This window comes from Solanum verrucosum, unplaced genomic scaffold (assembly GCF_900185275.1).
Source record: "Solanum verrucosum unplaced genomic scaffold, falcon-dt-bn FXZP01000290.1, whole genome shotgun sequence".
In the NCBI taxonomy this organism is placed as follows: domain Eukaryota; kingdom Viridiplantae; phylum Streptophyta; class Magnoliopsida; order Solanales; family Solanaceae; genus Solanum; species Solanum verrucosum.
The window spans coordinates 324,983-339,065 of record NW_026019929.1 but is presented as its reverse complement, the minus strand read 5'-3'; the positions used below and the strand labels follow the sequence as shown (position 1 = coordinate 339,065).

General features: G+C 33.7%; 1 protein-coding gene across 1 annotated transcript; it reads right to left on the bottom strand.

Moving 5' to 3' along the window:
* Positions 1-13,087: 13,087 nt before the first annotated feature.
* LOC125827879 (uncharacterized mitochondrial protein AtMg00860-like) lies at positions 13,088-13,492 on the bottom strand. The gene has a single exon (XM_049507224.1). It carries the CDS (start codon positions 13,490-13,492, stop codon positions 13,088-13,090), a length of 405 nt encoding a protein of 134 aa, XP_049363181.1.
* Between the last annotated feature and the right edge of the window lie 591 nt (positions 13,493-14,083).

The window sequence follows — 14,083 nt, the reverse complement described above, 5'->3', positions numbered from 1 at the left end:
AACACAACTTTCTGTTGCTCCCTTTCTTAACAAACACACGTTTTTTTTTAATTATTATTTGTTACTCCCTTTACTAACAAACAAATTTTTTGTTTCTCTCTTTCTGAACATACAAATTTTTTTTTTGTTCTCTTTTGCTATAATGATAGCACCCCCCACAAATTTTGTGGTAAACCTGAACTTATAAATAGGACATTCAACATTTTCTTCAAAGTTCGATTTTTTCCTGTCAACAATTTCATTAGATTGAGGTGAGAATGTGCAATAATTTGATGGATGATTCCATTTTTCAAATATATTTTTGCAAAAGAAGATTCATATTCTCCACATCTACCACTTCTAATCATGACAATCTTTTTATCCAACTGATTTTCAACTTCAGTTTTATATTGTCAATATTTTTCTATTGTTTCATCTTTACCATTCAACAAATAAACATAACAATATCTAGTGCAATTGTCAATAAAATTTATGAAACACTTTTTCCCACCACGAGATGGTGTTGACTTCATATCACAAATGTCAGTGTAAATCAATTCTAAGGTATTAAAATTCCTTTCAACAACACATACTTGACATTTTGATTTATTGCACTAAAAGTTAGGCAAAACTTCTAAGTTGATCAGTTTTTGCAAGGTTTTGTAATTGACATGTCCTAAGCATTTATATCACAAACAATTTGATTCAAGCAAGTAAGAACAAACATAAATACTAAGTTTGAAAAGACCTTCTGTGAGGTAACCTTTTCCCACAAATATTTTGTTCTTTACTTTTTATAACTTTCTCGACATTGTTTTAGAGTCAACACCTTGCCATATGTCCTTTTCAGAAGGACCTTTCCTTAACATTCAATTTGTTATAGAATTACTCATGACCATAGTCTCTTTGGTCCAATAAGGGCAATATGACCCAAATATTTGTTTTACAACACAAACATAACATATCACTTTTCACCAATGTTCATGTCTATACAAATAGACATATCTTTTTATGAAAAATCACAATATTTTAAGTGACACTTTTTCATCAAAGAATACAGTTCTTTTGAACGAGTAATATAATGTTGTGGTTTTATACTAGTCATATCATATACTAGTAAAGATAGACTCAACGACAACAATATCAAATATACTCGAAGAATTTTGTGGGTCTAACATAATACAAGAATGTCATTAAAGTTCATATCTTGTACTTTTAAATTTAAATTAGATAGTAAGTCTAATTTTGTCTTTATCATAAGTAAAGAACCCCCCACATTTTAAATATGTTCTCAAAAATATTTTTCAAGTATTTGAAATTATTTTCCACATATTTTTTTTCATGCTTTCATATTGTATACCATCAAAATACATATTGGCAACACGAAGTCTTCTTTTGGAGATTTAATCCATATAAACACCCATTGCAGGCGCAAAAATCACTAATTTTATGTCACTAGTGTTTTTTTTCCCTTTCTGTCACAACTAGACAAACCACTTAGTATTTAGAATACTAGCAATAAAGATTCAATCTTTATACAACTTGTTTCTAGTTTAACGATGAAGTTTTATATTCTTCTAATCGTTAACCGAATGAACCTTGAATTCTGATGAAGTTTTTATATTCTTCGCATCAGTTTCATATTCAGACAGAGTAGTAAACCAAAAATGTTTTAATCTCCAGAAACCTCAAATACAACAATGTTTCTAGCTAACGATGAAGATTTTATCTTTTTCAAATCATTTAGCCTTAATATTCCTGACGAAGATTTTGTACTCTTCAAGTCAGAATATTTATTCAAACAGAGTATTTAACAAATTGGTGAAGATTCTATATTCTTCAAACGAATGCACAATCTGCTTTGTTCGTGAAGTTCTTATATTCTTCAAACCAAAGGACTAAACAAAAAAATCAGAAGATTTTAGTCTCCAAAAGTCAAACACAATCAAATTTCACATGGAGTAGAAAACTACAAAAGTTTTTTTTTCTCCTCTAAACAGAATACATATTAATATTAATAAAGATATATTCTGAGATCATCACATAATGATCATCTATCCTAACATTTATGAAATAAATCTCATAACTTATAAAGGATAGACAAATAATAATAATCAAGAGAAATAAAGATAAAACCTGATTATTACCCCATTGAATCACATTCTATTTGTCAGCAATGATTCCATGCAAGTCACTTTTCTTGCTAATTTTTTCCTTCTTTTCCAGTTTCTATCATATTCCAATTTTCCTCAGAAGACATTGAATTTCAACGAGAAACTAAACTCATGTTCAAATATTGTTAGGAGACAACATCTGTTCATTTACTTCTTCTCATAGTTATATAAAACCAAGAATATAGAAAAAATAATTAAAGTGCACATCTTAGCCTTTATGCACAAAATAACTTTTGTCATTGAAAAGAAAACTGAGGGGGTGCAATGCTTGAATGCACTTGGGAAGAAAATAATAATAATCTTACCCATCCAAGGAAAGCTTACTACAAAAATTATACTCTAACATACTAAAGTAGTACTAATTCATCCCAAATCTCTTTTATCATATGATAAAATAATTCTCTTTTTCATCTTGTTCTTTCCCCAATAAAAAGAACACAGAAAATAGAAATAATTTCCTTACCACAAAAAATACCATCAATAAATTTCTTAAGCTTGTTATCTCCTATATTCAGATTAGCAAACCAGAAATAATAAAAGATGAAAAGAAAAACACAAAGAACTATCCGAGTCCACAGAACCCACTGTGTGTCCTTAAGAAATTTAATCCCCTCAAGTACCTGAGGTTGCAGATTAATTCCTCCCAAGATAAAACAGATTAACCATTAAAGAAGTAGCGGTACCTCAAACTTTGATAATTTCAACGAACTCAAAATGACAACAACGAATCACACACACAGACACGATCGATTGATTTTGTTTTGTAAGAAATGTATGCAAAAGAAGGGAAGAATTCGATGCAGAACAATGAGAGAAAACCTCTCTATTTATAGCCAACAAAGGGTAAAGGTCACAACCCTTTGGAAAGAAGACAACCTTTCAGAAAGGTCACAACACTTTGGAAAAGGCATAACCTTTCAAACGGTCACAATCCTTTAGAAAGGACACAACCTTTCATAAAGTTCACAACCTTTCGGCATAGTCACAACTCTTCAGGAGAGTCACAACCCTTCATTTCCTGTTCACACCTTTAAAACCCAACAGTTCAGTATGCATATCATGATCACGCAATCAGAAAGGAACATTTTGAGTGCCATGTCTTAAGCCTTTCCTTCTAATAGTTTGACATTACCTTGGATCTCCTTTTGTGACACTCTCTCAAGATTAAGACCTTGTCCCAAAAACACCATTGTTTGTTGGAAATTCCCTACTGCTGGAACACTGAAATTGAATACAGATGGTAGCTTTATCTCTACCCATGAAAGTGTTGGTATGGGCTGAGTATTAAGAAATGAAAAAGGTGATTTTGTCTTGGCATTTTCCTGTCCCATTCGATGTGCAAGTAACCTAGAGGCAGAAGCAATGGTTGCTAAACATGGGATGAACATTTGTTGTTAGAAAAATCACTCTAACTTCATACTAGAGTTGGACTCGCTAGCTATTGTGGAAATGAAGGCAAATGCTGCAATTTCAAACCGAACCTGATCATAGAGGAGTTACAACAATTGAAGAAACACGCTAATGTCAAGTGGAGCATTGTTTTAGAGAGGCTAACGAGGTAGCAGATTTTTTAGCCAAACTTGTTGATAACAGTCATAATGGATCCTTATATGACTCCTATCATCAACTTCCAGTGGGTGCTAAAGGTTCATTCCAACTGGACAAGAGCCAAATGCCTTCAATAAGGACCAAATACGATAAGGCAGATTTTTTTGTTAGCTAGTCGTATAGGTAGTTAGTTTTTGCGAGGGTTGAAATGTCTATTTTTCTAGCTTCACCTCCCCTCTTTTTGAAGGATAAAGTAGTGCTTATCCTTGTGTTGTAATCGGAGGATAAGGCCAAGTCCTCTTGTAACTTTCTTCCTGATTTATAACACCCCAGGCGACCTGGAAAATTTATAAAAAAATGAAGACGTTTTCTCGAATGATGTGCTAGATCGATAGAGATCAAGTAATACGAAAAGAGGAGTAAGTTAAATTATTGGCCTAACAATTAGTTTGTTAGAAGTTAGTTAGGTGGTTAGCTGATAATATAGTGCAATTAGTGGTATGTAGTTAATTAGTTCTATCATTACCATACATTGTATCTGTTTAACATACGTTTCATTCTAATAATGAGATTGGTTCCCTCCTTCTCTGAAACTCTTTTCACTCATTCTATTCCTTGACATTCCTTCCAAACACGAATTTAGAATTTTAAATTTATGAATTCGAATAAAGATATTTTAATTTAACTTACAAAAATAAATTTGAATAAAAGAAAATTTGATTTCAGAGGGGATTCAAATTTGCTCACACTAATGTTGTTGTGCTTTAGTCGTTCCTCTCTTTGCCACAGAATTAACCTTCTAATGGTTAATGGGTTCCCGACTTTATATAATTATATATTAAAAGTTTTATCAATATAATTTTAGGGTTTTAGAAAATGTTACTGGTTCCTGAAACCCACACCCGCAATTGTAAGTTACTGGGTTCCTAAAACCCACACCCGCAATTGTAGATCCTCCCTTGGGACCTAGATCACTTTGCATGGTAAGTCTTCTACAATTTATTATGGTATCAGAGCTTAAGTATTTCAAGAGGTTTTAGAAATTCAGCAGCTATAGCGAAAGTGTTTTTCAAATTTGTTTACCCTAAAATAGGTACGGTTGAATTTGTAGGAGGACAAGAGCATGTGTATTTATTTATCTCTATTTATATTCGTTTACTAGAGGTTTGATTATTAACTATTAATTAGGAAAAAGTGATTATAATGAAATAAAGTAGTTTAATAGTAGAAGAGTCAAGTTCATATATTTTCGTAGTGCTTGTAACTATAAGCCCGAGAGCTCTAGCCCTAGATCTGAGAGTAACTTCATATAAAGATGCAAACAAAATAAATGTATGGTTGTTGGTTAAGAAAATAGTATATTGTTGTTGTATTGTGCTTGGAATATTGAGAGTGCCCTTACAAATGAAAGAGATCAAATATTTATAGTTAGGTTACAACGATGTGTCTCAGTTAATACTAAGACCAATATAATGTTTGTGTGCCATGTGTCAAAGCCATTGGTGACAACAATTAATATTCCTTCAGAGATCTAGTCAGCACGAGCTTGTCTACGCACATGAGCCTTATGATATTCTTGTATCTCTTGTCCTTTCGGCCTCCACCTATCAAGCGCAAGGTCCCTAATGTTTATCCTATATTTCCAATTAACCTTAGCATCACATATTTATTCTCTCTAGTCAGCACAAGCTTGTTGTGTCTTTCTTCACGATTGTACAAGTGAAGCGATTTCTCCTCATTTAATATTCCCCTAATTGACATTTGGTTCAATCGTACTACTCTCCTAATTGCTTTTGTGATCTATAAATACCAATTTTTAATTTCCCTCTCTCTGACCTTTTATATCTTTTTCTTACCAAAATTGTTTCTTATTTCTCTAAATCTATATTCGCTCACCATCTCTTTATCTTCTTCGAGTTATTCCACGTCTTCTATGACCTCTAGTTGAGACCCCGGGGTTGTAATATGAGTAAGGGAACATAGAATGAGCGATTTCATATATTTATACACTTGTGGTTCCTCGTATAGCTACTTCTTATACTATAGTTAGAATGACTTAAATTAACTCCCTAGAATAAAAAAGTCATACTACCAAAACTCTAAAGTATCTAAATAGGGGATGCAACCCCAATTAAGAAAACATAATCTAACAGTCTAAAATGTCTGTGTCCAAAGAGAATGGATGTAGAAATAGAGAAAAATTCATGGCAACCTAAAAGAGTAGATCAACCCTTGAATTCATATGTCGCTGGTCTCACAATTAAGGTCTTGTATCAGCCATCAATCTAAATATGTCATGTACTCAATAAGAAAAGAACAAGTGCAGTATGATTACATAACCACAATGTATTGGTAGGATCATACGATCTAGTCCCAAAAATGAATATAAACAAGTACCCACAATACAATAATACAGGAACACATAGATCAACAATCACAACAGATATAGACTCCTAGTCTCAATTATTTACTTAACTAATGAATGAAACATGTCCACATGATCACAACAACAAATACTCGGTCCTCTCATGGAACTCACACATAAATTGTTAGTGTATCGCCGTGATACTCAAGCCAACCATTAGTATTTCATACTAGGCGTGGTATCTGAGCCAACCATTAGTTTTTCATACCAGGTGTGGTATCTAAGCCAACCATTAGTATCATGCACCAGCGTGGTATCCGAGCCAACCGTTACAATTTTTTTTGTTGAAAAAATAGGTTTTACTTGTGACTTTTAGTTGCCACTGAAAATTAGTGGCTATTGCAGTCTTTAGTCATTGCTAAAAATCAATGAAACCTTTAATGACGATATTTTGGAATTTTGTGGCAATTTTTGTCGCCGTTAAATATTTAATTTCTTGTAGTCATTCCTAGTTGACAACACTTAGGTGGAGAGATTAGGTCCACATGACTTGTTATGTCACTAAAGATTTAGATTGCTAACTCTTCAAGGCATTTGTGGTCTCCTAAAATAACGTGAGACATTTTTTATCTTAAAATATAATAGAGCGTATAAGTGGTCTATCTCGGTATTCTTAGGGCGTCATTTGCTTTTCCTTGTATTTGTATGGATTGTTTTGAACACTTATACGAGTAGCTAAAGTCTGCAATAGCCACTAATTTTTAGGGGCAACTAAAAGTCGCCACTAAAACCAATTTTTTCAACAAAAATATATGGTAATTAATTTTCGGTGATGACCATAATTTTCTAAAATCAATATACATTTACGATTAATATTAAAAATATCCAATATTTTTACGAAAAGCAACAAAATTACTTCTTAACTCCAATCTCCTACTACACAACGTATTATTGTACATTTTATGCATTTACATATGACGTAAAAATAAAAACATATAGTGTCTTCAAACTCCTTCTTGATCGACATCATTTATGATTTCTTAAAAACAATGTCCTTTTTATGGAGAAGAACAAACAAAATTATTCTTGTAATCCAATGCTAAAAATAAGTGAATATCTTTAGTGGCAATATTTTGAGATGTCGCCACTAAAGGTTCAATTTCTTGTAGTAAATCCTAATTGGTGATGCTTAGGTGAAGGGATTAGTCCACATGGCTTGGCACATCATTAAAAATCTCAATTGTTAACTCTTGAGAATATTTGTGCTCTCTTGGGATAATGTTGGATGCATTTTTTATCGCAATATGTAACAGAGGGTATAAATTGTCTATTTGACATAGTTTAGGGACAATTTTGTTCCTTTTCTGATAATATTTTAAAATATATTTAATCGTAAATAAAATAATTTATAAATACACAAACATCTACTAATTTATTTTAAACCATAAAATTTTAAATATATTTTTAGAACTTTTATGTGAAATCACACTATATCACATTAGGACAAAAGAAAGTAATAAAATGTCCTGGATTTTCACTAATATAGAAAGTCGTACTTTGTGAAAAGAAAGGTCTTGTCAAATTATTTTACTAAAAAAAATAAAGTAAGGTAATTAAAAACAAACACAGTATCCACCTGGGGAATATGCCATGTTTACCTAGGATCCGCATTTGACTAAAGAGTATTATTTTCTTAGTCTTAATTTAAGGGAGTACTTTTTTATTTGATTTAAATCTTTTTAAAAATGATAATTTTTAAAATTTATAATATAATTTTTTTAATTATTTGTATGATTAAAATTATAAGATAAACAAGTAATTTTATATTTCAATTTTTTCAATTACAAAAAAGCTAATTAAAAAAAATATCGCATAAATTGAAATAAATGTATATCTCATATGATTCTTTTTCTACTCTTTTAAAGTTCCAAAACTCTAATTTCACTTGTTTTTTTTCCTGTTGAATAGACTTTTTAAATATTCATATTCATACTTTAACATACGAAATTTGAAGTTCCGCGTATATGAGAGCATATATTATAAAAATATAGGACTACGTTACTAAGATGGCTAGGATATTCAATGTTGGTAAATTATGATAATATCTTCACAATATTGTGCTTGATTCTTCGACAATAGGTCTCAACAGGTCGTTCAATACAACAATATTGTGCTTGATTCTTCGACAAAATTTTTTATAAAGATAAGAAGATAAATAGGAATATGAAAAGGAAGAGGAAGGGGGAGAGAATGTTGTAGTGTGTGCCTATTTTTATCTAAGAATTTGTTCTATTAAATTAAATCACTACCATTTGAATTAATTACAAAAAAATCATTTTCCTTCTCCCTCTTAATATCTGGATACATCACTCCACATCTATCAGATACATTGCAACTTTATTTGTGTACAATGTATCTGGTACAAAGTTATTGTTGATAAATAACTCCAATTATTTCAAACGTAAATATGTATGAATCTGGTTTATAGTTATATTTCTGATACATATCATTCGCTATGTATCGGGCGAAGAAACAATTGTGACAATCAAAAAATGGATGTGATGACACTCCTCTTAGCCCACCAAAACAAGTCAGCCTAAAATTATATATAACGATAAAATGCAGAAGTAAAATAAAAATGAAAGTTTTAGCACCAAAATAATAAAGCGAATAAAGAATTCAACTTAGTTTAACCCCCAAAATTTGATTGTCACATGCACAAGTCACTACTATATTGCAATACATTTGAAAGAAAAACATAAGTCTCAAATGACATTGTCTCTAAAGTAGAACAAGATAATAAATAAGAGTAAGTGGTCCGCTGAAATGACAAACACCTACCTCACAAATCTCCACAGGATGCCTTAGACAAGAAGAGAAGAGAGAGCATCATGAAGATCTGGGTTCATAACCTACACAAATGTAGAGCAATGAGTGAGCATTAAATAACACGGTACGCAACAAGCAAATTCCTAAACACAAAACAAAGAATATATAATACTGCCCGTCCCTTTTCAATCCATGATAACTATCACGAAATATTGAATCCTCATTCTAATCTAGGTAGTCCTCCACTTCGAGTCGAATAGTAAGTAAATCTGTACCCTAGTCTATTCTTTTCTTCCCCCGTAGCGGAGAAGGTTCTTTTGCTTCGAATCTTCGAGGCAAGCGAATGATAATCCTTGTGCTATAGTGCTTGACTCAGTCTCTACGTCAGTCCTAAATCCTTCTCTTAGCTTAGTCAATGTCGTCGTATGAAAAAAAGGAAAATCCTTCATCTTATTTGATCTTTTAAGCTCTTTCTCAGATAATGATGATAGGTGCTCCTTACACTTCAACCACATCTTCAAAACTACAACATGCATAAAATCAACTCAACCTAACAGTTCTCAATTTACATAACACATAGTTCAACAGCATCACTTCAACAATTACAGATTAACAACACACAAGATCAAGTTCATCAATCACAAGTTTCACGGAAAATTACTCACAAGTTAACAAATGATAAAGATGTGCAATGCAATGTCAAGTGTAGTGATGCATATCTGGCCTATTGATACTTACCCGCTGTCTCTCAGTCCGGAATCCATGGGGGACTTATCAGTCCATACACTCATCGCGGCGTGTGACACGACCCTCAATAATAAAATCTTTCATGGTGTGCAACACGTCCCTCGAATCATAATATTTTTCGAGGCATGCAACATGTCCCTCAAAATGATACATCCTTTTTAATTTCTTATTCTTCCTCAGTTCACACAACACTTGTTACAACCGTGTCTCAGAACTAATGCAAATAGACATGTTCCCACAAATAATGAGAAGATGACCATTTTTATATCAATGCACAATTCACAACAACACAATCGTGATACAACATCAACAATGAATCAATAAACCCTTCAAATCATTCTCAACACATCAGACATCGATATATAAATTAAGTTGCATTTTACTACCCCTTTTTCATCATTCGGATCATTCAACATGAACAAGTAAATTCATCACCAAGTCTCATTACTCCCCAACATATACAACATGGAAATACACGATTCTATACACTTAACAAGGATCGAGAAGTTCATTTGCCTCAAATGATCAAGAAATCACTCCGGGACTTGAGATTTCCCCTTTCGTTGGGCTTCCAAATCAATGCAGCCTATTCAAATGTACACTATTAGTAAGCAAGCAAGTCCGTAGACATCCATATTACTATACGTCTGCTAGTTTAGATCCAAAAACTAACCCAAATCTTTAATCAAGTTCTTCATCTTGATGCCAATTAACATGTCAACTCTCATATTTTTCAAATTTCAACCCTAAGGTTAAGTTCCAATTTTCTTTAAATTTCATAAGTCTAATAGTATTTACAAACTACAATATACCTAATATTTAATTATTATCTCCGTATATCAAACTTGAATCGTAATATAATAGCATAACCAAAATTCCAATATCAAAGCCATTTTAAGGCATTTGTAATATCAATCCGCAAGTAAATAAGATTATAGAACCTAAGACCATCTTATATTCCTATACATTATTGTTTTTTTTTCTATCTGTTGACTCAACATTTGACCATGATTGTCAGTAATTGCAGACCTTATCTGCTCCCCCAACAGAACGTTGCAGCAACAACATTTAATCCCAACTTTGCTAATATCCATTTTTTCTTTCTTTGCAATCTAATTAATATAGTAATAAAAGGATTTTCCATCTATCCATATATTTATCTATAGAAAGTTAACACTAGATACTAGTTGGTCCTTTACCTGATCTGAAGTATGATTCTCTCACATTCGTCCGCAACGTAGGTGAGAACTGCTCTTTTTTTTTTTTAATAATAATTATGTATAAAAGGGACAAACTCCACCAACTTATTTTAATTTATATGAACCAAGTGATATAGGGTATTAAATAAATTTCAGACTTGGCCCATTTACAATTAACTAATTTTTTTATTGATTTAATAAATATCCACCAACTAAATAATCATAGCTAAATGAATAATTCAACATTACAAAATAAACTTCACCGACTGATTAAAAATAACTCAGGGTCAATATCGGAGGGGCAAAACATTAGTTTTTACGAAAGTCTCGAAAAATGATCAATCGGGTCATTACATTATCCACCACTAAAACCCATTTTCATCCTCGAAAATAAAGCAAAAGAAAGTACATGAGGCCTCGAAAAGCTGAGGATATCCGACACGCATATCTGACTCTGTCTCCAAAGTTGCCTCACCAATTGAATGTTGCTTCCATTGCACCTTCACTGAAGTAATCTCCTTGGTCCTAAGCTTTCAAACCTGCATATCCAAGATGGATATAGTCTCCTCCTCAAAAAACAAGTATGGGGCCAAAACAACTTAATCAAGAGAAAGTACATGAAACTCACTCAATACGTAATTCTAAAGCATGGAGACATGAAACACATGATGCACAACTGACAAGCTAGGCAGCAAGGACAACTTATAGGTCACCTCTCCCACTCGGCTCAAAATCTCAAAAGGTTTAATGAATCTAGGGATAAGTTTGTCCTTCTTTCCAAACCTCATCACACCCTTTATGGTTGATACTCAGATCCAAACATGATCACCCTCCATAAACTCTAGGGCTCAGACTCTCTCTGTATGCATAACTCTTGTGTTGACTCTGGGCTATCTGTATCTAAAGAGTCCATCTCAGTCGAATCGAACCAATCGATAAGAGATCTACAACGTCTGTCATAGAACGCCTCAAATTGGGCCATTTGGATAGTGGAATGATAATTGTTGTTGTAGGCAAAATAGGCTAAAGGAAAATGTTAATCCCCTCTAGCAACGATATCAATCACACAAGCTCAGAGTATGTCCTCCCGCACCTAAATCGTCCACTCAGACTGACCATCTATTTGAGGGTAGAAATCTGTACTCATATCTAATCTAGTACCCAAATCATGTTGTAAGGCCTTCCAGAAAATGGGAAGTGGACAAAGAACCTCGAACATAGATAATGAAACTAGGGACTTCATGTAGTTACACAATCTGACTAATATAAAGCTGGGCCAACTTCTTTGTCATACACTTCACTTGAACTGGAATGAAATGAGCAGTGGTCAGCCTATCAACAACTACCCAAATACAATCATAACCATCCAGAGTGGTAGGTAGACCTACAACAAAATCCATAGTGATGTGTTTCCACTTTCAAGCAGGAATAGACATCCTCTGAGATATACCTCCAAGACGCTGGTGCTCACATTTGACTTGTTGGAAAGTCAAGCACCTTGAAACAAAATTAGCAAAATCTCTCTTTATGTCATACAACCAGTAATGCAGACTCAAATCATGATATATCTTCACCGCCACCAAATGGATGGAATATCAAGAACAATGGGCCTCCTCAAGAATCAATCAAATTAATTCACCCATCTTAGGCAGACAGATCCGACCTCCAATCATTAAGACACCATCAGAATCAAAGACAACTTCCTTGGTTCCCCTTCTCATCACCTTGTCCCTAATGAGACACAACTTCTCATCTTAAACTGACACTCACAGATCTGCTCAACTAAGGAAGACTAGGTCTCTATGAAAGCAATTAAACCCTCTCCCCCCACTCTCTTTAGAAATCTGTAACAGGAAAAACCTATTGGCTAACCTCTACACATCTCTAGCCAATTGCCACTCCTCCATGCTTATAGTGGAAATACTTCCCATACGAGAAGTCTTTCTACTAAAAGAATTGGCCATCACATTGGCCTTCCCCAAATGATACGAGATAATGATGTTCTCTTCAGTAACTCAAGTCATCTGCGTTGCCTCAAGTTCAGATCCCTCTAACTGAAGATGTACTGAAGACTCCAATGATCCGTGAAGACCTCACAATTCACCCTATACAGATAATGCCGCAATAGCTTAAGCACAAACACTGTCGCTGCCTACTCTAAATCATGAGTAGGGTAGATCTTCTCATGGGTCTCAACTGTCTAGAAGTATATGCAAACACCTTACTTTCATACATCAGAACACCACCTAATCCAACCCAAAATCATCATAATAAACGGTGAAGTCTAGACCCTCCTCGGGTAAAGTCAAAACAGGGGTCAAAGTCAACAATGTATTGAGCTTTTGGAAGCTCTCCTCACACTCATCAGACCACTGAAAGCTCACACCCTGGCCAGTCAATTTGGTTAATGGAGATGCAATAGTAGAGAAGCTTTGCACAAATTGTTTATAATATCCTATAAGTCCTTCAAAGCTTCGAATCTCAGTAACTGAAGTAGGCCTGGTCCAACCTTTAACTGCCTCAATATTGGCTAGATCTACCTGATTACCCTCTTTTGACACCACATGTCCCATAAATGCAATGGAATCAAGACAAAACTCACACTTTGAGAACTTGTCATATAACTTTTCTTCTCTCAATCTCTGGAGCATAGTCCTCAAGTGCCAATCATGATCCTTCTAAATCTTGGAGTACACCAAGATGTCATCAATGAACACTATCACAAAGGAATCCAAATACAATCGAAACACCCATTCATCAACTACATGAACGTTGCAGGGGTGTTACTCAAATTGAAAGACATCACAAGAAACTCATAGAGCCCATAATGAGTCCTGAGAGTAGTCTCAAGGATATCCGATGCCCTAATCTACAATTGATGATAACCAGACCTCAAATCAATCTTAGAAAACAATGATGCCCCTGGACCTGATCAAATAAGTCATTAATACGAGGAAGAGGATATTTGTTCTTTACTGTCACTTTGTTCAACTATCGATAATCAATACACATTCTCATGGTTCTATCCTTACTTTTCACAAACAACGTAGGAGTACTCCATAGATAAACACTAGGGCGAATGAACCCTTTAGTCAAAAAATCCTCCAACTGATCTTTCAATTCCTTCACCTCTGTTGGAGCCATGAGATAAGGATAAATAGAAATGGGCTTGGTGCTTGCTCCAAGTGCAAAATCAATATCCCTATCCGAAGGAACACCTGGATGATCTGTAGGAAAGACAT

What these genes read in the sequence shown, in the direction of transcription:
- LOC125827879 (XM_049507224.1), bottom strand. Translation starts at nt 13,492, where the DNA reads ATGCTCCAGAGATTGAGAGAAGAAAAGTTATATGACAAGTTCTCAAAG.